This window comes from Carassius carassius, chromosome 31 (genome assembly GCF_963082965.1).
Source record: "Carassius carassius chromosome 31, fCarCar2.1, whole genome shotgun sequence".
Taxonomy (NCBI): domain Eukaryota; kingdom Metazoa; phylum Chordata; class Actinopteri; order Cypriniformes; family Cyprinidae; genus Carassius; species Carassius carassius.
This window is the reverse complement of record NC_081785.1, coordinates 25912877-25939027: the sequence shown is the minus strand read 5'-3', so window position 1 is coordinate 25939027 and position 26151 is coordinate 25912877. Positions and strand designations below refer to the sequence as shown.

The window sequence follows — 26151 nt, the reverse complement described above, 5'->3', positions numbered from 1 at the left end:
CTCCTGTTAATTGCACTCAGGTGTTTTCACTTCATAGTCATTACCCTGCCTATTTAAACCAATCTGTTTCTGTTTGTTTCATGGAGTCCTTACTTTCCGTCACCTGGTTTCTTCGCGTTCCTAGTATTTCAAGTTCCTGTTCTTGTTTGTTTGTTTGTTTTTGTTTGTTTTTGGACTGATGTTTGGTTATGACCCCGGCTTGTTTTGATTCTGATTTTGGATTACCCATTAAACTCACACTGCTTTTGGATCTCTCGTCTCCTGTGTCCCAGTCGTTACAGATCGCTACAAACACACAATGAACACTATATTAAATCATCTTTATTTACAGTATAATGGACTGTATCATATCTTGACTGTTTAAGATCTGCACAGTATCTTACTACAGCTTGTGAGTGGTTAGATGTTGAGTATTATTTGAGTGTTTCTGTGGAGCTAATGATTATAAATTGATGTGGGCTAAATACTCCAAATTTATATGGTTATATTTTATCTTGATTGCCCTCCTAATCAATCGACTATAAGCAACTTTGCAACTACATGCCAACTTACTCTCATTAGAGTATTATTATCCTCAAGAATGGTAGATTATAGTATGGTAGAATAAGCTGACCTACTTGCAAATACATTTATAGTCAGTTTGTTTGTTGGTTGACCATCAAAATAAAGTTTTAGCATATATTTACAGTAACAGACATACTGATACTCCAATGACCACTAGTTGTTATTTAGTTGCAGAGTTACTTATCATCAGCTCTCTAAGGGGTACCAACAAAATAATCAAACTGATATTACAATAAGAATAGTTCAAAGCAAATGTGTCATATTACACATTCAGCTGATCTGATATCTGATCTTATGGCTGTTTGAGAGAATTATTATTTTTTATTATTAATATTATTATTACTACTTATAAGTGGTCTCTGGCCGCTTTAAGTAAAGTAGCATCAGAAAAATGGCAAGATATGAGACTTATAATACATTATAACTATGAGAAATATAATCCATTGTAAAAGTGGATGCAACGTGTTCATTGTGTTATAAATAATCATACTCTTAAAAGCTATAACCACAAATAAGTAAATATTATAATATATTAAAACTGTTCTTATGAATATTTATGAGATGATACAACAGATTATAAGTTTTTTTTATAATGCATTATGCATTCATTATAATGCCTTAAGAATACCCTTATATTGTATTATAAATACAGGCTTCACAGAAAATCTCAAAATCTCCTGTTCATTATTACATTGGACACGGGCACTTGGTCTTAAAGGGGCAGCAGCCTTAAAGTTCCATTAGTTGCTCCTGCTGTCAGAGAGTGACATTTGCGTCTCATTCACAAGGGTAAAATCGGACCATTCTGTTCTTACTTCATTTTTTTATTATTATTATTATTATTATTATACAATCCAAATTACATGTATTTAGCATCTTTTTTGTAAAGTAATTAAAATGGTTTTCTCTGATTTAAAATAGAGCACAGACAATTTTTTTTGTTTAAATTTAGATATTTCGATTTTTTATAGTTGTATGATTTTTTTTTAAATCTGATTTAGGATTTGGTTTAAAATTTTAAGTAAGTATTATTATTTAACATTTCAATTTCCCAAAGAAATATGCAGCATTTTGTCTAATAATAAAAGGACACGTTTTCATTTATAATTTGTCTTAAATCTCATTTTGTAAAAAATAAATAAATATACAAATAAATTGTTAGAAAATTGTATGGTGTAATATGTATTGTGAATCTTTTTGCATCATAAGTTTATTGAATCATTACATCCAGATATGCTACTAGTTTTTGCTGATCATGCTGATTTGTCCACAGTAAAGTCCAGCCAATGTCTTTTCTTTTCTTTCTTTTTTTTTTTTTTTCTCGGTCTAGTTAAATTCATGTTGGGCTACCAAAACCTGGAGAATGCCTGCCAAAAGGGCTACCAGGAATTTAGACATTTTGAGAGCCTTTAGGTGTGTTTCCCCAAAAGCATTGTTAATAACGACATTCTTGTGAACGTGGGAAACAAGCCGTCAATTTTGACTCAGCGATTCTTTTGTGACTCTTTCTCACTTAAAGTTTGGACCATTCGTTAAATAAATCTATTGTATAACTTAAATAAATAAATCTATTGGACAACCGTGCCAGTTGTTTTGGCTACTTTTATTATGTGTTTGGTGTGTCTGGATTCATTTTGAAGCTTGATGTGCAGAATGAAACAGCACGGAATCCCATTCATTGTATTCAAACTGAATTTATATTGATTGGAAGATTTAAATGACATAACATTTTTTTGTTGTTCATAGAAATTCTGTGGAAAATTGATGTTCTTACAAATAAAATTAAAAGAAAACACATCTTATAGCTGGTAGATGTCGGAGAGCATAAAAACAAGACAATAAAGTTATGTTCCTTTGTGTTACAAAGCTTAAGTATTTCAAAGTAGTCTAAAGTATTTAAATTAAAATTTTAATCTAATGAAATACGTTACTGATTACTTTTTAAGTTAAAGTGACATGACATTCTGCCAAGTATGGTGACTCATACTCAGAATTCGTGCTCTGCATTTAACCCATCCAATGTGCACACACAGCAGTAAACACACACACACACACCGTAAACACACCCAGAGCAGTGGGCATCATTTATGCTGCGGTGCCCGGGGAGCAGTTGGGGGTTCAGTGCCTTGCTCAAGGGCACCTAAGTCGTGGTATTGCCGGCCCGAGACTCAAACCCACAACCCTAGGGTTAGGAGTCAAACTCTCTAAACACTAGGCCATGACTTCCCCCTTGTATTTTGTAATCTGCAGTGAAATACATTTTAAAAGTAACCTTCCCAGCCCTGCTTCTAGGTTTTTATAATAAGCTACTCAAACAAGGGGCAAAACATTTAAACACAACAATTAGCCTACTTTTTTGTTAGAATATTGCAAATATTGAAAATTAAAACACCACTGACAGAAACAGTTGACTCTCGTGCCTTTTGCATGTAAATCTTTATTACAAGCAATAATGAATGGGGAATGGGGAAAGCAGCCCCAAGTTATAGGTATACTCGTACATTGTGGCTGTGATATGGCAGTAAAAGATCTAATATAATTTGCATATGCATACAAACCCCACAGGTGCAATATGCCTAAGGTTGTTAAAATATTTAAGTCAGGCCCCGGGTTAAGCTCCACATTTCCAATAAACAAGAGAAAAATTATTAAAAGTCTTGATGAACTTAAAATGTGTTTAGACTTATTTTCTTTTTCGTTGGAAATATTTGGTTTGACATCAGTTTCCCATCGGTGAAAAATAATAGTTTGTGTGGAGAAAACCAGTGGCTGATGAGAAACTATTTGATCAAAGTTTGTGGACACAAACCTGTGGTCAGAACGGTGTGGGTTGTTAACCGGGGAACTGGTTTGTGGTGCAGAAAGTTCCGTTGGTAAGGAAAACTCCGCTGGCGACCGGGTACGCTTACTGGCGTTCCTCGAGGCAGGCCACAGCACAGCGCAGCTCCAGGCTCGTCCACAGACCCCCGTTCCAACTTCAACAGGGCGGATCCTCCAGGCATGAGTCTCTGATGTGCAATAACTCGGCTCCCGGAGCACCCCGTCTATCACAGCCGGTAGCGCTGCAGACCATTTATCCAGTAGGTCCAGGCATCCTGGCTCCTCACCTCCCAGACAGCCGGGTAAGCTGTAGGGTAGGCGATCGCGGACAGAAACAGGGACTCCAACAGCGTGCAGGCCCGTTATAAGGACAAAAATCATGCCGAAGAAACCGCGTGATAGAGTAGGGGGAAACCCAGACTTTGATGGAGCTTGCATTGGCGTGCGTTGGTCATGTCTAGGGTTTGAGCGTTTACATGTGCGTTTGTTTATTGTCCGTATGAGGCAGCTTTGTCGGGCTGCCACATAGCATAATCGGAGCCAGTAGAAAGTCAGTATTGTACCGTACTGGACAAATATCAGACCTGCAGACGCCTGAAATGTTGCGTATTTGTTGTTTGTTTGCCGTAGCAGTTCACATCCCCTTGCGACTGCTACCACTGCTGCTACTGCTGTTACTGCATCCGCCATCTCTCTCCCTTGCTGTGTGGCAAGAGTGAGGATGTAATTGCCAAATTCGACATTCCACCAGAGAAAATCAAGGCTGTTGTTCACGACAACGGTGCTAATGTCGTAGCAGCAGCAACGATTTTGCAAGAAAGGCATGGATGGGCATCATTGCGATGTGCAGGGCACACCCTCAACTTGGTTGTTTTTGATCCACCAAGCTATCTCCAAGTGTGTGGCTTCTGTAAGATGCCTTGTTGAACATTTTAAGAAGAGTGAATTAGCATGCTCCAAGTTGAAGGAGAAGCAGAAGCAAATGGGCACCAAGACAAACATGCTAGTGCAAGATGTATGCACACGGTGGAACAGCACCTATCAGATGTTGTCCAGGCTGCTAGAACAAAGATGGCCAGTGACTGCTACACTCTCTGACCCAGCAGTGACTCAGAGAGCAAAACAGTACCTTGATCTCAAGCCTGAACAGTGGAGCCTGATTGAAGAGCTGTGCCAGGTTCTTGAGCCCTTTGAAGCAGCAACAGTGTTTCTGAGCGGACAGCAATATGTTACACTTTTTCTGCACTTCCACAGCTAGTGCACAATCTTAAGATCACCGTACAGAGTCCAGATCCTGAGACTGCACCTGTGAGTCCAGGCTCATGCGACAGAACAGATCACAGCAAGATGGCAAGGACTGACAGAGTTTACACCTGAATCTCTAAACATTACCCTACTTGCTACTGCTCTAGATCCCAGGTTTCGAAAACTAAAGTTCTTGACTGCTGACCAAGTATTCAAGGTCCAAAGCACAGTACAAACCATGGCACTAGCTGTTGCTAACAAAAAGCAAGTGAGGCAGCCCACTGCAAGAGTAAATGGAGCATCCAGCACAGCACACAACTCTCCAGAAGCGCATTTCAAGAAGGTCACATTCACTCAAACAAATGTACTTTCACTTTTGCCAATTTTACTTAATCCATTCATGTTGTGATTACTTAAAAAAATTAATTTACGTAACAATGTGAACTTAATTTAGTCTAGTTCATTCAACAAAAAAGTGTGTATTGTCAGCTTTACTTAAAAATTATTTGTTCAGCCAACATAACATTGTTGCATAAAAGTAACAGATTAATAAAACCAATACAGACTTGAATCTCATTGGCTGAGGATTTTGCAGTGTATTATGGGTAATTGTTGTTCTGTCACCCTCTTGCAGAAGTGTAGCACCATTAGATAGGTACGTGAGTAATAAAAAAAAATCATGTTTGATTTACTGAACTTGTTCTGATATATTTTAGAACAAAACATACAAACATTAGTGATGGGAAATTCGGATCATTTTACCGACTCGTTCAGCAAAATGAACGCATCTTTTTTCGAGTCATATCGTTCATTTCATTCATTTTGTTCATTTCAGCAAATTGTAATGAAAATGTTATGTGTTACTTCCCCAACAGATCTAGTACTTACGCAAACGTTGATCACACTAAAAACAATACAAAACTAAAATGCTATAAGATACAGAAAAAAAATTCATTCTTTACCTGGGTCTTTAGTCTGTGATTAGCTCACCTCTTATCTGACAAGAGTCCTCGGGTTTAAGTCATTCCTTAATCACGTGACAGCCCCATACGCAAAACTAACGCAGTCTTGAGCCGGAATGAGAATTGATTAGTTCATCTCATGAGTCTTTCGGGTCTCGGGTCGAGTTTGACTCGTTCCTTAATCACGTGACAGACCCATACGCTATTTCTGACATTTTCTGTCACTGTGTTTTTGTTACTGTTTGTTGAGGATCTGTGGTTTGTTATTATTTTATAAATAAATTAAACCCTGTTATAAATAAAATATTGATTAATTTGTCTTTTTGACTGTCTATCGGTAAATAAACACTAGGCTATATAATAATATAATCCAAGCTTACAATAAAAAGTATTTATAGACTACTCCAATTTTGAGTTTTCTGGTATAATAATTGCTATTCCTAGGCAGACTTGACATATTGGTGTAATATATGTATAAGAAGATTGCTCAAAAAAGGACATAATGACATATACATTAAAAGCAAATAAAATTTTGAATTTGAATTATTAATGTTAGTTTAAAACATTAAGGTTATGACAACTTCAGTTTTAACAGTTTTAACCCAGCTCAGAGTGAGGAGGATATTTCAGATCCTGGTGCGACTGCCAGTGCAGGGGCCATGTTTTGGGAAGACTTTGACTAGAGGGTAGCAAGCTTGAGGCTTTCTGCTACCTCTTCTAAGACCTCAGATGCTATAAAGGTGCAGGCCTACCTTGCAGAGCCACTCTTACCCCGCACATCAGACCCTCTGGCCTGGTGGAGGAGTTGTTCACCAGTATACAAAAGCCTTTCTGAAGTCACAAAGACAAGACTTTGCATTGTGGCCACATCTGTGCCATCTGAAAGATTTTTTTTCTAAAACTGGGCAGATTATCTCAGATAGAAGAAACAGACTCAGCCCATCCAAGGTCAGAGAGCTTGTTTTTTTTTTAATGCAAACATGCCTTAAAGCAAGTCCTAAAAATATAGCCACAGTGTGTTATTTATTTTAAAGCTTATTTATTTTTCTTTATTTAGAAAAAGACTAGCTTGTTGTGCAATATTTTTGTTGTTGTTGTTGTGATTTTAAAGGTAATTTGTTATTGTTTTAAGGCTCAGTAGCTTTAGTATCTCTTAATTTTCATTTATTTTTATTTAAATGGTTTAAAATTATTTGGGGAATAGTTATCCTCTTTGATATAAAGTTTTTATTTTGGCACAAAAGTGTTATTTATTTTAAAACATATTCATTTTAAATTATTATATTAAAAAAGCAAAGCTTGTTGTGCAATATTTAGTTTTTCTTTTTTTTTTATATTGTACTTTTAAAGTTCATTTGTTAAGGTTATTAGACCCTGTGGCTTTTATTATCTTTTAATTTTAATTTTATTTTTAATTATTTACTTTTTTATTATTTAGATTTTATTTGGAATAGTTGTCCTCTTTGTTACAAAGCTTTCTGGCACAAAAATAAACAATAAACAACAATTCAAAAGTATGTATACAGGGTTTTTTTTAATGTTTATAAAGTGTCATATGTTACAAAAGTATGGTTTATACAGACAATCTGATTTAATAATTACTCTAGCCAATGTTGTCACATCATGGGACAAAAGAACGAACAACCCGAAGAACCGAAAGATGAACTAATCAATTCTCTTTCTGGCTCAATACTGCATTCTTTTACTGTTAGCGTATGGGTCTGTCACGTGATTAAGGAATGACTCGACCCGAAGACTCATGAGATGAACTAATCAATTCTCTTTCTGGCTCAATACTGCATTCTTTTACTGTTAGCGTATGGGTCTGTCACGTGATTAAGGAATGACTCGACCCGAAGACTCATGAGATGAACTAATCAATTCTCTTTCCGGCTCATACTGCATTGGTTTTAGCTATGGTTTTAGCGTATAGGGCTGTCACGTGATTAAGGAACGAGTCAAAAACCCGATAGACCCGAACTATGAACTAATCAATTCTTTTTCCGGCTCAGACTGCATTGGGTTAGCGTATGGGGCTGTCACGTGATTAAGGAACGAGTCAAAAACCCGATAGACCCGAACTATGAACTAATCAATTCTCTTTCTGGCTCAGACTGCATTGGGTTAGCGTATGGGGCTGTCACGTGATTAAGGAACGAGTCAAAAACCCGATAGACCCGAACTATGAACTAATCAATTCTCTTTCCGGCTCAAGACTGCATTGACTGACAGGTGAATCACTACTACTAGAACAGAACCTATAGAATAATGCGCATGCGCGACTGAACGAATCACTCCCCGAGACGACTCGTTCTTCCCGAGTCACATTAAAGATTCGTTCAAAATGAACGAATCGTTCAAGAACGACACATCACTAACAAACATGGCTGGACTGGCCATTGGGCATACCGGGCCCGGTGGGCTGACGTGATTTTTGGGCCGATATCTCATACTCATACTTTTTTTTTTTTAAACGGCCCATAAAATTTGTACATCAGCGGCCCATTCGTTTTGTTTTGTTTTGCTTTGCTTAATTGGCGGCGCTGGGTTTGTGCCGGTGTAATGCATTGGTCAAAGTCAGTGTTAGTTTTTTTTTCTGACAGACCAGCCCATGAAACACGTAGATCAGCGGCCCATTGGCTCTTTTCTTGATTGACACTGGGCTGGCCCAATCACAACTTTAAACGAGTGAGCGAGCGGCAGCAGTGTCAGTGTGTATCTGTAAAAAAAGATGGAGAAGAAACGCAATTAATGTGCAGATAAATAGCGTGAAAAAATAGAACCAGGCCATTAAAGCAGACACTGTAAACTGTGTCAAAATATATGTTTTCTGACCTTCATCAGCTCCTGTGGCAGATGATGATAGTGAGGACGGAGGATCAGGAGAGAGATGAGAAAGTGTAGAGCCTGCGGTAAGCATAACTACTTTCAAAACACTTAGGCCATGTCATGAGTGTAGATTATTTCCACATCTGCATAGTTGACGATTACCGCAATTCACTAGAAATTTAATAAGAGGCATTTGTAAACCATGTTTTCCGCCAAAATAAAAGCTTGATGCAGTTTGCGTCAAAATAAAAGATCATGTGCTTATCTCTTTCAAGTATAGAAATTGGACCAACTAATTAAGAAAGTTTCCTTTATTTTTTTGTGCATTTGTTTTACAAAATATGGCTTTTACTGTCATTGGATTAATATTATAACTATTATTATGTATAATTGTAATGTAAATAGACACTGTAACTAAAAGAGGTTTGAATTTTTCTTTGTTTAATTTGCACACTGAATATGGGTTGGAGCTTTTAATTTTGAACTCTCAAAGTGCACCAGATTAATGAATTTAACATTAAAATGCACAAAATTTTCTCACGGGGGGCATGCCCCCCAACCCCCCTAGAAGGACCAAGGACACACCACCATAGTTTTAACAAAAATCCTGTAAGAAACACTGGTATTGCTATGCCAGAGCCGCTTATAGCTTGTTTTAGGATTCACCGCTGTGGAGTATAGTTCAACTGTATTAATAAATATAAAATCTTTACTTATTTCATCTATTAACTCTCACTCGTTCCTATACTCACTCATTACATGGCATTAGTGGTTTTAATGAATAGGAGTTGGTATGCATATAATTAAGGGCGTGCAAAGATGGGTGGTGTTTATGATCATATAGTGGGCCGGTCTGGGCAAAAATGCCCGGGCCGATTTTTTGTCCCAGTCCAGCCCTGCGTACAAACAAATGGTTGGAAATGCAACATTGCGTTTCAAACATGTTTGTGATCTGTTTGATGAACTGCAATTAAGAGATGGTTTATATGTTGAGTTTTATTGAGCAGCTGCACTCTTATTTACTGATTCAGTGTTATGGATTTATTAAATCCTAATTAAAGGGGGTGGTGTTTCTAAAGTGGCATTATTAAAAAATTCTGTCATCATTAATTACAATTTTCATGTACAATTAACTCAATTGTTGTTTGTTGACTCTACTAAGGTTTGTTAAGTTAAGTTTACTTAAACTTCTTTTGTAAAATGAACTAAATTATTGTTTGTTGAGATTACTTAAATTGTGTGGAACCTGTTGACATAATATTTTTAATTAAACCCAGCATTTCATTTTTTTGAGTGTTGTTCCTCGACATACTGGGATCAGACTCCAACTCCAGTGATGAGGAAGATGAGGAGCAGCAGTTAAACCAAGCTGTGCAGAAGGAGGTAGGCAAGATCTTTTTTTTTTTTGCTCTTATTTAATAATTTCCACAATAAGGCAGTTCACATAATAGAACATTTTTAAAACAGAAACTTTTTGCAAAGATAAATAACCAAAACAAAACACATTTTATTCCACAGATTTTGATGTATTTCGGAGAACATCCCCTGTCCAAAAAGGAGAATCCACTGTCTTGGTGGAAAACGAATGAAGCGTGCTATCCAACACTGGCAAAGCTGGCAAAGACCATGCTGTGTATTCCAGCCACATCCTCTCCAGCAGAGCGTCTGTTTTCAGCACCCGGAAACATTGCTTCAAAGCGCAGGGCAAGCCTTAGTTCTAGTTTGTGCCTCCTAAATGCTACAAAGCATTCCAAAGACAGTAAAGGCTTATGTTCAGAACTTTTAGTTAACTTTTAGTTAACTTTTAGTTCTGAAAGTTAAGTTGCATGACTAAAAAGTAGTGTTTTTGTATTATTATTTATTTTAATGTATGCTTTAGTTTTGATACTTAAATTATAATTTCTTTGAAAATAATTAATTTTATTTGTTTTTGCATCTCAGAAAATGCTTTATTTAAAACCTCAAATGAATGGCACTTAATTGCACTTAATTCATCTGTCTACTTTGTCATTGTTGACAGTAAAAGTACAGACCGAGAAACAATGGGTAATAATTAAATGTTTATTTTATATATGCATTGTATTCTATTCATTTAAAAAAAAAAATTCTAAAAAAGGAAACTTAGTTGTTCATTTTAAGAGAGTGAGTCTTATTTTCTCTTGCATATTTAATATTGCACTTTAATTAAGCAAAAAACCATTTTATCCGATTACTCGATTAATCGATGGAATTTTCGGTAGAATACTCGATTAGCCTACTAAATTATTCGATAGCTACAGCCCTAAAGCAATCCCACATGTCTTAATAAACTTTGTTTTTCTGCCTCTGTTTTTTCTGAAAGATACACTGCAGTGACAAAAGCTGCACACTTTGTGGATAAATTATATGTTTAGTTTAATGTACAGTTCAAATAATTGTTCAGTTAATATATTCACTGCTGCCATTAAAAGAAACATATGAACACCATGACTCCTTTAAGTGTTTGTGTCTGTGTCAATTTTCCCCAACCAACACCCCCCCCCCCCCCCCCCCAAAAGTTGTAAACCTAGGGGAAACACTGTACTTAAACATTGAAGTGATGGGAAAATCTGTGCGAAGCATTTAAAAACACTCAACATCATTAGACCATTTCTGCCACAATTGTTCCTGTAGTTTTACTATGTTAAATCATTGGTGAAAGGTGGTGGAGATTTTGTGGTTATTGAACAACGTTTTTCCTGGTTCTGATATCAGCTTTAACAGAATTCTTCAATGAATCTGAATGCTTCTCACAAGATTTGACAGAAATGTTGATTCTGTGTAGCCTGGGAAAACCCAGACTACTTCCGGCGAATTTCAATGCTCTCTACAGAATAGTCTGGCAAAGAGGACTATCTAGCTCGTTTCTGTGCCGCCGAAATCGCGGCATCAATCAGAAACGTTGAGGCGGGGTTTACACGATGACGACAGCGCAGCGACGGTAAAGCAGATTTTGTACATTACAAAGATGGATGCTGCAGAGGAACATTCGTTCGAAACTGCTATCGCGTCTGTTTTAAGTGATTTAAACTTTAACTTTGCGTTAAAACCCGAGCAAAGAACAACACTTGATTGCCTTCATATCTAAAAAAGATGTTATCGCTGTCTTACCGAACTGAAAAGGGTCTGGTTTTAACCAGACTAGATTCTGTGGCGAATTCGACTGCTTTCTTCACACTGTATCTCCCAGCTCTGTGTATATCAGTGTTGCGTGATCGAGATCAGCCCACGGCTCCAGCTCTAGCAGATAAACAGTCTGCGATGCGTAGCCCAAACTAGTAGCGCAGATTAGTTTCCCTTTCGGTTTGTTTATCCAGTGTAGCTTTTATACACTGGTCATGATGAGAACACAAGGCTGTCCATTCCATTTTTTGATCTGAAAAACAACCTGTCTTTGACTGAATGTGCATTACGATGACGTCACGGGACGTTTCTAAGCCCAAATTATGTGGAAAATTTGTAGCAATTATGAAAATATACAACCTTTTTGTTAATATTCTTAACCAAATAATTCTGGCTAAAAGTTTTAAAAAGCTTGTGTCTAGGTGATTGTCTGCTGATGTACGAAGTCTTACCTGAGGCCAGTATGAAGTCTTAGCTTAGTAAGCTAGTTTATACTAATTTATACAAATTTAATTTGCATTTAAAAGGAATAGTTCACTCAAATGAGATTTTTAACTGTTTTCAGTTCTGTTTGTGTTCTACTGAAGAACAAAAGTCACTACATCTTGGATGCCCTGGGGGTGAACTATCCCTTTAAGTTTATTTGCATTTTATTTGTAACTTTTGTGTTTTTTATTAATGTATTTATTTCAAAAATATATTGTTATATAATTTAAAACCTAAAATAATAATAATAATAATAATAAAATACAATAAATGTTGGTAAAGTTTGCTTGGGGTATTTTTCTAATTATAAATAACTTATTATAGTGTTTCTATATAGATAGAGCGAAAGAGAGTGAGTGAGTGAGAGCATGCGAGAGAGGGAGAGAGAGAGAGAGAGAGAGAGAGAGAGAGAGAGAGAGAGAGAGAGAGAGAAAGAAAGGGGAATTTAGACATAAATAAAAAGACACAACTGCAAATGTAAAAAAAATAATAATAACAATAATAAATCATTCCTCACATCTTCCAGGGCCACGACAACATGCTCTGCTGGAGCAGGACGAGGAACAGACAGCGACGGGCTGGGCAGAGACACGTTCGAAAGACGTCTTTTCCTTACACCGCTACAGTTGTTAGGGATCTTAAAGGCACATCGCTTGTGATAGTTCAGGCCACATCCTAATAATCCACAAAGAAAGCTTTAGTGTTCAGGATTCAAATCAGAAATAAACCTGAGATTTGGTTTATAACAAGATAAGGTATATGATAAGTGTTTAGGTCAAGAAGATAAAAATCATGTATAAGTTTTAAGAATTCAAGATAAAATTACACAGACAAACACAAGGCGAATTCTCCTAAACTCCAGCAGAGGGTTCCCCCTTCTCTTTACAGACTTAGACATATGGGCACTTAAACATGTGTACATAGATACCTACATAGAAACTAGAATATTATTTAGTAATTAATTTCAAATGTGTTTTTTTGTTGTTGCTGTTGTTGTTTTAGTAAGTAAATACTTTATGTAATTTGTTTTTATCAACTTGAGTCTATTTTACTGAAATGGCATATACACTAATAAAGTTTGGAAGAATACATTTTTATTTTTTGATGTTTTTATGATTCTCTTTTGCTCACCAAGGCTGCATTTATTTGATAAAAAATACAGCAAAAGCAATACTTTGAAATATTGCAATATAAAGACTAATAAATAGATTTTAAATAGAAAAAAAAAAAAAAAAAAAAATATATATATATATATATATATATATATATATATATATATATATATATATATATATATATATATATATATATATATATATATATATATTCTATTTAAATATATTTTAAAATGTTAGCCAAATCTTCATCATCATAACTCCAGTCTTCAGCAACACATGATTCTTCAGAAATCATTCTTTCTATGATCAATGTTGAAAATGCTTAACGCGTAATATTGTTTTTAGAAACCACAATACATATCATTCAAAATATTGGGGTAAGAAAAAAATACATATTTTTATATAAAAAAAAAAAGTGCATTAAATTGATGAAAAGTGACATTTATCAAATAATTTATTTTTTTATATTTTTTTATTTTATTTTTTTTTTACCTTTCAGTTCATCGTAGAATCCTGATTTTTTTTTTTCATCAAGTATCGTGATTTCCACAAACATATTAAGCAGCAAAAACTTTTCCACCACTGATAATAGTACTTAACAACTTAGTACTAATAAGAATTAAGCACCAAATCATACATTCATCATATTAGAATGATTTCTGTAATCACAGAATGATTTTTTTAATTGTATTTAAATAAATTATAATAATAATTATAATAACATTTCACAATACTGTTTTCACTATATTTTTTATTAAACAAATGCAGCCTTGGTAAAAAAAAAAAAAAAAAAAAGTACTTATTCCAAAATGTTTACTGGTAGTATAAATGTTTATATTATTAATATTAATATATGTGATTTGATTGTTATCCATAGAATATGCATGACGTCTTTTAATTGCAATTTAACTCATGGTCCTGATACTGAAATCTAAATATTTATATTTATTTAAGTGTACGTTTATTTATTTATTTTAAATGTATCTATTTAAAAATAGACCCAAAATCCAACAGTCACAATCATGAGACATGATTGTTGAAATTTTTGATTCTCATGCACAGCTTACAGAAAATCTGAAAAGTGTATTCTTTCTCCTTGCGAAAGCCTGTTTGAGACAATGGTAGACTCCCTTGACAGAGTTTAATTATTAATATCATAAACAACACCATTTCACCCACAACAAAAATTCTAAAATCTTAACTTTTAATTGATATGCATCAGCAGTGATAAACCCTATTGACTCTGGCAACTGGAGAGGCAGTGAGGAAATGAGTGTGCTACCTTCACATTTGAGGCCCTGTCGGACGAGTCCCCACAGCATCTCTCCACAGTAGTCGCAGAAGGTGGGCGCTTTGTAGGAGTGAACATAAAGCGCATGTGGTCGGATCTGGAAGTCTTCCACTGTAGCTTGAGCTGTAATCAAAATGCAACTTAAAAGACAACTCAGGCAAAAGAATGGATGATGCAAAAAAACACTGAACAAAATAATACAAAATGAGCACAAAATGAATCAAAAGAACAAAATACATATAAAACATTAGTCAGCATTTGCTGCATATAATTGGGAGTAACAGTCATAATATTTCACAATAGGCTGCACGATTAATCGAATGAAATTGTCATGCGCATCTTGTCAGTAAAGCCCGTTCTGTAATCAGTAGTAAATCTCCATCACGTGGCTTTCAGATGGAGCAGCATTTACTACACAGAGCCGTAGTTTACTGACAACATACACAAAATTGCATTAATAATGGCAGATGATTATATTGAAATCGAAGAAATCATCCTGCGATTATGAAAGCCATTTGCATTGCTTGTCAGTGAACTATGGCTCTGTGTAGTGAATGCTGCTCCATCTGAAAGCGCATGAAAATACTTTAATGTTGGTTTCACAAGGAAATCCTTGTGTATATGGACAAATGCATGAGATATCACTACAGTTTAATAACATGCAGATAGAGATGCTTTGTTGAAATGTGGAAGACAATAAGCAATTGCAATACAACGCTAATTGACATAGCTTGTATAACAGTAAAGATTATTATAAAGAATATTTTCTGCCTCACTGTGATAAGAAGCAACATAGAACCACAGAAGGTAACGTTTTCAAACATGACTGATGTTATATGGTGATTTTGGAGCAAAACATGATATTAGAAACTGGATATTGATATTGGATATTCCAAAATGGCGCTGCCGAGTTCGGACGCCGTCCTGGTCGCTTCGCTCAGATTGTGTTTTTATTTACTTTTTTTTACTTACTTTTGCTTTCTCTTTTAACACACATAACGTCTACTCACATTTCACTGCTGGTTATATGCTCTATATAATTGTGTATGTGATGAATAAAAATCTTGAATCTACGGTAGTCTCATAAATTGTCAAATTTGACGCTATGTTAAGCAAACATACTACCTATCCCTGTTACCAGGAGCAACTGTTTTATAACTAATTATGAAAAGTACATTCACATATAAGATTATGTGGTTGTTTTAAGAATGGCAAAAGCATATAAGGGTAAGTGAGGGTTTAAAAGAAAAGAAAGGGTTTAAAACATTGTGAATTGAAATGTGCCAGTAAAAAATAATGGGTAAATGGTGTATGGGTAAGGTTGGGCATCATTTACATTTTTATGATTCCGATTCTTGTCAATTTATTATTTTGATTCCAATAAGATAAATAATGATTATAAAAAAAAAAAAATAAAAAAAAAAAAAAAAAAAAAAATATATATATATATATATATATATATATATATATATATATATATAATACTATGAAAAAATACAATTTCATTATGAAATCTAAGAAATTTTTCACGATAATAACAGCTGTTTGCATAGCTTCCCAGTGAACTACGCCTCTGTGTAGTAAATGCTGCTCCATCTGAAAGCATGTGAAAAATACCACATTTAATAACATATTTTTACTCCAAACTCACTTCATAATGTCAGTCGAGTGTTTGAAATAAATCCTTCTGTGAGATGATGTGGCTTCTTACACAGAATAAAGCATGCAACATATTTCATAGAGCTCCGGACCCCACGTGACCACCAGTGTTCGGGCCGCCATTTTGGCAGTAAAATGGCCAGCGCCAAAGCTTTCAAGCCATCGGAGTACTCATCTCACTTTAATTCGAATGACATTGAGCTTTATATAAAAAAATTTAATAGGTTAAATATTACCGACCCATACAATGCCCCCGGGGTGCTTTTCAAAAGTATCTCCGCTGAAGAAGACGTCCCAGATCTGCAGTATCCGGATATATACAATTACCTGATAAACTTCCCATCTTCCTACTCGGGTGACTCTCTAAAAGCCTACAAAAGCCTGGAGGGTTACAAATGGACTCATTCTGGTTTCGTAACGAACATCCAGATGTGGAATCTTCAAGCAAAAAAATGCTGCGTCATCACTGGAAGGGTAAGTGTCCAAGTTTAATAAGTAGTAGTGTATCGTTAGCTTGGCTAGCTACCGCGGTGCGTCTGTCTATCTGTAGTTAGTTTGTATATTTAATGTACTCAACCAAGTTAGCTGACATTTTTAATTTCATGTATAGGTTAATCATTCCCAAAGGCTTAATGACCCTCAGTTGAAGCCATGGATGGTGGTGAGCAGGGACGTGCACAGACATTTTGAGGGGCAGGGGCTCAAGTGAAATAAAGGGCACTTCTCATAATTAGGTTTTTTTTTTTTTAAACAAAAAAGTATATATATATATATATATATATATATATATATATATATATATATATATATATATATATATATATATATATATATTAACGCAACTCTGACTTCCTTTTAAAAAAAAATAATTAAAAAAGTTAATTAATTTTATCTTCCTCAAACTCACGCAATTGTTTCATTTTCAAAAGATGTCTACAAAATAATCAGTTCACAGAAACCATGGTCTCCTTAGTATTCACTAGGTTTATAGAGCAGCAAAGGAAACCATTCCACAATCTGCATGTTTTGAAAACATTTTCTATGCTACTAGTTTCAAGTATATATGAAGAGTTCATATGCAAAAGCCTCTAAGTGCCATCTGAAATTTTCTTATGAGCTTTTTTTTTCAAGCTCGTATTTAAGTTCAGTAATTTAACTTAAATGACAATTAATAGGTAATTTTCATTGCCAGTAATGTGAAATAAGTGAACATAAACATACAAGCTTGATAAAAATGATCATTATTGAAGGAAATTTCAGATGGCACTTAGAGGATTTTTCATCTGAACTCTTCATATTTAGAATAACCTAAATAACTGCATCAAAAAGAGGGGCGTGTTTTACTAATAATTTGTTAATTTTTGCACAAGGCACTACATCGTTTTAATTATTTTGGTGTTATCAGAATACATAACACTTTAAAATTAAACTTACCAAAATAATTGAGTAAAAATTCAATAAAAGCCAATGTCATGTATGTATTTGTGGTTGTATGGAATACTATTTTATCAAGGTTTCGAGGAAATAAAAAAAGTTAAATTACTTAAATAGTTAATTTATAAATATTGTTATTTTTAAAGTTTAATGTTAACTTATTTCTACTCAGTTTTATTTATTAATGTACCAGATGCAGTTACTCAGATTTACCAAATTTTTTAGAGTGTATCCTCCATCTGTTTGCATCTGTAGATGTCTTCTAAATTCACCAATTTAGATTTCTAAATTTCAGGGGGAAAGACTCTTGATGCAAGTCATTACTGGGGACGTTCTGTATGCAAATTAGGCGTCTACTAGTTAAAATGCGCACATTTGCATCTAATTGACAGGGAAATGCATAAACAATAAATAGGATAAACAAAATAACTAAAGCATATCCCCTGGTGGTGATATATGCTTATTTTATTAACTTATTTTATTACATGGCTTGGTTGAATTCCAATGTAGAATGCGGTCTGTTATAACCAACAGACCGCTGTGTGGAGTATAACAGACCGTTGCTATGAAAAACAGAGCGTTGCTATGGACTCACAGGATTCTAACCGTAGAGATGGAGCGGACTATTTCCTTTAGCAGAAGCAATACAATCGGGTTTGGCAATCGGGGGAGAGGGAGAGAGAGCGCTTCAGAACTCCTGACCTGATATTTAGATACTATATTTCAATAAATATATTTGTTTGACAGGGAAGCTGTGTGCAAACAGAAATATATATTATTTTTCAAAAATAAAAAAAAGCATCCCAGAAAAAAGGGCACTTTCTCTCCAGGAATAAAAAGGGCAGGTGCTCAAGCCCCCTTTCATGTCTATGTGTGCACGTGCCTGGTGGTGAGGAATGATGGGGTTGTCTTGGGAGCCCACTGCAATTGCACAGCTGGACTTGGTGAGATCTGCTCCCATGTGTCAGCTGTGTTGTTCAGCATATGGCAGCATAACAATGGAAGAAAAGAAGAGATAGCTGTAACATCTAAGAAGTGCAAGTGGGCCACCCCAAGTGAGGACTCTTTAAAGAAAGTGGAGTATCAGCAGGGCAAGGACATAATTTTTAACAACACTCAACAATATAAAACAGGAAAATCTTCGAAAGGTCATTCTGCCTCCCCAGCTTTCCCACCTCTGACCGCTGCTGAGCAAGCCCAACTCTACAACAACCTCTCCCAATGCCGCACACAAGAGGAGCGGATCATCAAACCAGTAGTCCTGTCTGTTGTCAAAGAGTATGCAGCATCCTCTGTGCCAAAGGCTGTCATGCTGGATGTACCAGAACCCCTCACAAACCTGTATAACAAGCAGTTAAGAGACTTCAACCTGGCAGAGTTACAAGATCGAGCAGAAGCACTTTTTGAAGACATAACTGTGACCAAAAAACAGGTACAGAACATGTTATCTATCATTGCTGGAATGTGTGTAGTCTGTGTCAGAGAGAGAGAGGCATGGGCATGATCAAAGAGTGGAAACATAAAAACATACTCTTTGATTTTGTTCATACTGGACATTATTCAAACTGCAAAGTGTTTAGCCTACTTATATTTGTGTAAAACACAACACTGTGCTTTTGTCAAACCGTTACAACTGTCAACCAACCACAGACACACACACTGTTTAAAAGCAAATATTTTCTCACCTTTTGGACATTCATCATATTGCACTGGTTTTCATTTCTTGTAATAAAACAGAGCACTAATCTGTTTATTTTTAAGTTACACATTCTACATTGATTAAAAAAGAAAAACAAATGTGTTTTTAATGGTAGTATTATTTTATACAGAAATAAATGATTTATGATTCAGATGTTACGCACTTATGTTAATTACAATTTTAAGGAAACAAATATATTGATCTGAAAACATAGCAAATTAATTTTAAAATCTGTGCTAACTTAAAAAGTTATGTGTAACAGTTTCGATCATGTTTTCAGAGTGATATTGTAGAGGAGGAGACCCGAGCCCAGTCCAAGTCCAAAATCTGGTTTGAGCAAAGGAGTGGTAGGGTAACAGGATCTACCTTCAGAGCAGCCACAAAGTCAGACATCAGAAAGCCTGCAGTGTCTCTGATAAGACAAATATGCTACCCAAAGTCCCATAGTTTCACCAGTGAGGCTACCAGGTATTCATGAGCATAGAAGAGTTAGGGTAAAATAGGGCATGCAGTGTGTAACTGCTCCTGTGTATAAAATTGTCATTTCCAGATGGTGTACAATCAAGTTAATGTGATGTATGTAAAAGAACAGGGAGGGTAAATACAGGAAGTACTTTTCTAAAACAGCAGGAGTGTAAAACCAAGTAGTATCAATTTGAAAGAGCAGGGAGGTACCAATGTGGGGTGGCATTACTATTGTCCAAAACTGGTGTTTGGTGTTTTAAGCCCCCAACGGCACCTTCCAGGCAGCGAGGGGATGGGTAGGTTTAAGGTTGAGGGTAGGGTTAGCTGCCTCTAAGGAGCCATCGGGGGCTTAAAACACCACCGAGCTCCAAAACTAAATGTTATTGTTGTTTCTTCAGATGGGGATGTCAGCACGAGGAATTGGCAAGAAAATACTATGAAATGCAGCATCGCCTCTCACACATGGATGTCATGGTAGGAACAGCTGGATTCAGGATTTCACCCCTGCACCCATTTATTGGGTGATGGCTTTGTTTCCTGCAGCTGCTGTGGTTCAGGTGTCATAGAAATTAAGTGCCCATTTTCTGTAAAGGACCTTTCTGTTAATGAGGCAGCAAATTCTGTTGCACACTTTTGCCTTGAAAAAGATGCGCAAGGAAAAATTAGACTGAAGCGGGACCATGCATACTATTATCAAGTGCAGATGCAGCTATTTGTTACTGACAAACAATATTGTGATTTCATTCTGTGGACTGAAAGAGAAAGTACTTCACCTTTTGTTGAACGTGTCACACCTGATGTGGCATTCTTTGCCAAAGAATTGGAATGTGCTTGTGACTTCTTTAAAAAATGTATCATCCCAGAGCTGCTAGCCAAGTATTTTTCTGCACCAAAACCAGCAGCATTTGCTGATCATAGTCAACAACAGTGGTGCTACTGCCGTGAGCCAGAAGCAGGGAACATGATGGTCTGTGCATCAGGTTTTTGTTCAGTTAAAAAGTTTCACCAAACCTGCCTTCACATGAAAAGGGTCCCAAAACAGTGGCTATGTCCCAGCTACCGAAAAGTAATCAATGCCCAAACAAGAAAAAATCCTTAATGAAGAGTTAATAGTAGTAGCTGATACTGTACTCAATTATTTTGAATAAACAGTTGTTAAACCAATGTTGTTCTCTTCCCCATCATAAGTATTAAGTATCTGTAGCAATCAATATCGATATTAAACATGGGTAGGTCATTCATATCAAACACACCAGAACAAATATTTGCTTGAGTGGAACTCAGTTAGAATGGGTGGATGTTCAGCTTGATCTATAAACAGAATGTTACCATGTCAGAATAGCGAGTGATCAAAAGTAATGTCACAACAAGGAAGCAAGAAGTGAGAGTCAAAAAGGTTTATTTCCTGGTTGAGTACATCTGTAGCCAGTCACATCAGTTCAATTTACTGTACATCCCATCACTGGAAGGGCACTACATATTCAGACACATTTGTAAGTGCGCAACATATGCTCACAATCTTGTCAAGGTAGGTAACATCATTTTCTCTGTCTATGTCTGTGAAACTTATGGGGACAGTGCTTTGCAAGACTGTGTACTTTTGACGGAGAACTCCTATTACTCTTTCTATATGTATCCTAAGAGAGGCTAGACATCTGGTGTTCTCCAAGTCAACAGGATCTAACTGCTTCTTTCCACGAGTAAATGCTGGAATCTTTAATTCAGCTTTGCATCTCTGAATGGACTCTTTAACCAGGAAACCTCTGTCCGCTAAAACAACGTCCCCTAGGAGCAAATGAGATAAAAATTTACTTTGTTCTGTTATGAACTTATCACTTGTGCAACCTCCCCATCCAGTGGAAATGAAACAAATGGAACCTTGAGGGCAAATTGCAATTAAATATTGCATTGTGTGGTGTGATTTGTATGAGGAGTAACACTGAGCACTGGCTAGCAATCTACTGGGTTTATCTAGAAATATTTCAAAACAATCTATAATGCAAACAGTCTTTTCAAAGCTACTGTTTCGAAATGCATATGGAAGAGATTTTCTTAAGGTTTCTCTGTCAGGCCAAAACACTAGACTTGGCACCAGTCTACAATGCATCACACTAATACAGTGTTTGAAGAGCTTTGAAACAGTGGTTGAGTCAATGTCAAAATAAAAAGCCCAAAATTCAAAGGACAAGTTCATTCTAAGCTTCATTGAAGTTAACATGTACTGCTGAAAATTTGTTAAACAAGATTTAAGTTTGACAAAAGGAGCCACAATATGAAAAATTGTCATGAGAATTGAATATGTTGATAAACCAGTGAGAGTATTAACCCTTTTATCATCGTTATGCAAGCTCATTTAATTTAGTGTAGTCCTATTCATTTTTTCCTTCAACAACATATTTTCAGTCCTCAGAGCTTGGCATTCTTGCTCAAGAGATTGGACGTGTTTACCACAGGTTTCAGTGCTGCATGGTGGAGTTGCTGGATCATCCTCATGGAGAACAGGCTGGACATCATTTCCAGGTTCTTCATGGGTAGATTCCTTCAAAGGCTCCGTGGTGGGAGTTTGGTCTGCAGGAGGATCCTTGTTGCTGTCTTGGGGACAATCGGTTGATGCTCTGGTGAAAACACAAAAGTAGTAGATTAAGAGTATATGTATACACAACTGATGACAGTTTGTCTTTTTTTTTGTCAATCACTCTCTGTTTTCTGCAGTATATACACTAGCTTTCATTAGTAAGTAAATCTTATTCGTATAGCACATTTACATCATAATATATATTATCGATTGCCTACCAGGTAAATATTGACAATGACTGTGACAATCACATGCATAGTCAGTTGCTGCCAAATGCAAGTCGGTAGAGGTGTGTGATGATTTCAAACCAGTCACAGATGTTATGGTTTTTAGCTCATTAGGTGTTATTAAACCTACAATGAATTGTGCGAAAACTTTTTGGTTTATAATTTTAAAGTCCATGGAAGTGGGGTTGAACAGGTTAAGAAACTTTGATATATTCACCTGGGAGGGATGGCTTTCGCAGATAGCTTTGTCTGCTCTATCTTCTGTAGCTTTGCTTTCTGTCGTCTGTTGAAAACCTCCAGTCTCATTTTTCTTTTCCTCTTCTCTGGAGATGGAACGTAATTGAAAATAGATGGAACAAAGTCCGGACTCAAGGGATTATCACTCTTTCTCCCTACAAAATAAACTTACTACATTAGCACTTGCTAGCTTTCATGACATTGTTAGCCCATCGAATTGCATGCTATAATTCAACTAACGTTAGCTAGTATTAAACTGATCAGAAACCACAATTATAGCCTATTAAATAATGAAGATACTTATGTTCGGTAACTTACCTGATATGAAGTGATCGCTGCACAAGCGGAATCCAACGGCTGGGGGGTCCCATCTTTCAGTCTTGTTTTGCTTGCTTCTGGCTCTTTTAATAGCGCTGATCCACTTAGCTCGCCTCTCCGCATCTTTAGGAATGCGGTAAAACGACGTACCTTTCTTTTTCCCTCGTTTATTTGTGCAACCTGGTGCACAACAGTTATCGACCATGTTTAGCCGCCTTCACCACAACAGTATGCCAATCTGCCGAGTACTGCCAAAATGGCGGTGCGCACGGTTTCCTGTCACGTAACTACGTCATCCCCCGGAACTCTATAGTATTATAAAGAGGTGATAAAGGCACACTGCATTATAAATATAATTTTTTTTAATGAAAGTTATAATAATAACTACTCAGGTAAACCATCAATTGTCATAATCACGTTTATTACTCACGTTGAATCAATAAAAGCAATTAAATCTTATTTTTATCCAGCTACTGCTATAGGCATTTCCTGGGTTTCTTCTGCAAGGCGCATTTGGAGTTTTAGCATGAGAGCCTAACTGGCATTTGGATGGAGATTTACTGCTGATCACAGAACCGTGCTTTACTGAAAGATAGGCATGACAATAGCTGTTTCTGACGTATTGAGATTTTGATTCCATTTAAATTTATCATGCAGCCCTATTTAGCACTCCTTAATGTCCATATCATCTCATTTTGGATATGAATAAATCGTCCGGTCATACATAGACATCTTGTTTATACACCCATGTGCTCATACATCCATAGCACGCACAAAGAAAAAAAGTGATTTTAAATGCATCTGATTGACAGATAAATCAAGGTTGATCTATCAGCCAGAGGCACATAAAAGGCATGCATTCAGTGTTGTTGTTAATGTTGAGGTTATTTTAGCTTTGTACATTTAGTTTAACTGCACTGTTAAAGAGGGCGATGCATTAACATTTTTAACATTCAACTGAACTATGTGTATGTATTTAGACACTTACATTGTTCTTACTCCATCCATTTAATTACTGCATCCTACTATCAACTGAGTATAAAATCGACGGTTTGACCCATTTCAGGAGCTGACAAAATTATGATTTAAAATCAGAGCATAGCTCACATTTACTAAAATAGTCAAAATACTCAAGAACTCAAAAATAGTTGGTTTTGCACCTGAGTCACACCTGTCTGTTATTGGCTGAAACACAGGGCTCAATCACAGGAGTTGGAAAAGTGCCCGTCAAGCGCCGGCTCGCTCTTTTCCATTTTTTTCTTTTTTTTTGCACAAGTATTTTTTGAATACTTTAGTTTTATTCTACTCAAATAAAAATAAAAGTACCACAATTTAATTATACTCAAGAAAGTAGAGTATTAAGATTAAAGCGATTCGATATGAGGCAATACCATTTATATCGATATAGATAGCTACAGTAGTTTGATACGAGCGCATCTGAAAATATAGCAGAGGAGACAGAGTGATGAAGCCAATCAGCGGATATGGAGATTGTTAGGAGGCCATGATGGTCAGAGGCCAATGGGCGAATTTAGCCAGGATGCCAAGTAGGGATGGGTATCGTTAAGGTTTTAACGGTATTACTACTCTTAAGCCCCTTTCACACTGCACGTCCGACCCAGCATATTGCCGGAACATTGCCGAGTCGCCTTCTGTGTGAAAGCAACACGGGTGGGGCATGTAGGTAGGCTGCAAAGGACTCTTTAGCCATTCTTTTGAAGAAAGATACATACTGATTTTTCTTTATTTGGAATTTTAAAAACAAGTAGAAAATATGTTGATTTCATTATCTCATTTCTCCCAAAAGAAATCAACAGAATTTCTACGTAAGGTTAACAAACCAAGGAAATTTTACATTTATTTTAAATGACGTGAACAACGTTGATTCAACATGGTTTCAGCATACATACCTGACGTAGATGGGGCGACAACCAGAGACGAGCTAGCTAGGCAGTCGAAAACATTGCATGTCTATGTCTGAACATAATGCACTTTTGATAGATGCTTTGACAGATTGCTTGTGTTTCTGCCCTTACATGCAAATATTTTGTTGCACTTATGAAAACGAGCGTTGTCTGCATCAACTCTAGTGAAGTATAACCACACTTTGGAACGTTTTGCTCTCTCCGCCATCGTCACTCTTTGTATTAAGCGGGAGTTTTCGTACTGTTATGCGTGTGCATGCATCGTGCTCGTTCTTGTTGTGTGTGTAGGATTATCCTTGAACAGTCCATTTCAGTAAAGGAACCCACACTCTAAAAAATAAAACATTGGGTCAACAAAAAAAAATATGTTAACGTTTTCCACTAGAATCTTTATGTTAAGACTACTGGCAGAATTACATTAATTCAAAGCGATGTTTTGAGTATGGTGAATTACCTTTTAGGCCACAATAAAACACATTTCTAAGTAACATGAACTTAATAATTTTCAATATGAATGCAAGTAATTAAATTGATCCAACATAAGGTTTTAAGTAAGGTGAAGAAGTTTTTAGGCCACAGTAAAATGCATTTCTAAGTAACATGAACTCAATAATTTCCAACATGAATGCAAGTAATTAAGTTGAGCCAACATAATGTTTTAAGTAAGGTGAAGAAGTTTTTTGGCCACAATAAAACACACTTCTAAGTAACATGAACTTAATAATTAAGTTGAGCCCTGTCCTATAATAAAGACATTTTCCTGTGTTTTCCAGGAGGGAAAACAGAAAGATGACAAACACATTCTGAAAGGTTGATAGATTTATTTTATATTTATTTATTTAGCACTAAATCCTTAAAAGTGCAAACAGCAGCATTTGTAGGCTACATTCTCCTAAGACACAAAACATGTCTTTAATAATTGCACTGTCCATGGAGCGGACCTGAGTCACATTTCACTGCTGGTTATACAGGTCCTTCTCAAAAAATTAGCATATTGTGATAAAGTTCATTATTTTCCATAATGTAATGATAAAAATTAAACTTTCATATATTTTAGATTCATTGCACATTGCAACTGAAATATTTCAGGTCTTTTATTGTTTTAATACTGATGATTTTGGCATACAGCTCATGAAAACCCAAAATTCCTATCTCA

The 26151-nt window shown here is 35.9% G+C and overlaps 2 protein-coding genes across 3 annotated transcripts in view; both read right to left on the bottom strand.

Moving 5' to 3' along the window:
- Positions 1–26151, bottom strand: part of LOC132111812 (serine/threonine-protein kinase D3-like) — a 177685-nt gene that overhangs the window by 54512 nt on the left and 97022 nt on the right. Inside the window, 2 exon segments of the mRNA XM_059519417.1 lie at positions 12565–12722; positions 14448–14579. Of these exon segments, the coding sequence (XP_059375400.1) occupies positions 12565–12722; positions 14448–14579 (290 nt within the window).
- Positions 21128–23376, bottom strand: LOC132112133 (THAP domain-containing protein 11-like). 2 transcript variants are annotated; one of them, XM_059519712.1, is made up of 3 exons: positions 23071–23376; positions 22733–22907; positions 21128–22328 (listed from the first exon to the last, which is right to left on the bottom strand). In XM_059519712.1, the coding sequence occupies exons 1-3, from the start codon at positions 23273–23275 to the stop codon at positions 22067–22069; spliced, it is 642 nt and encodes a 213-aa protein (XP_059375695.1). In that variant the 5' UTR covers positions 23276–23376; the 3' UTR covers positions 21128–22066. The 2 variants fall into 2 exon arrangements, with proteins under 2 accessions (XP_059375695.1, XP_059375696.1); XM_059519713.1 differs by having other exon boundaries at positions 22733–22838.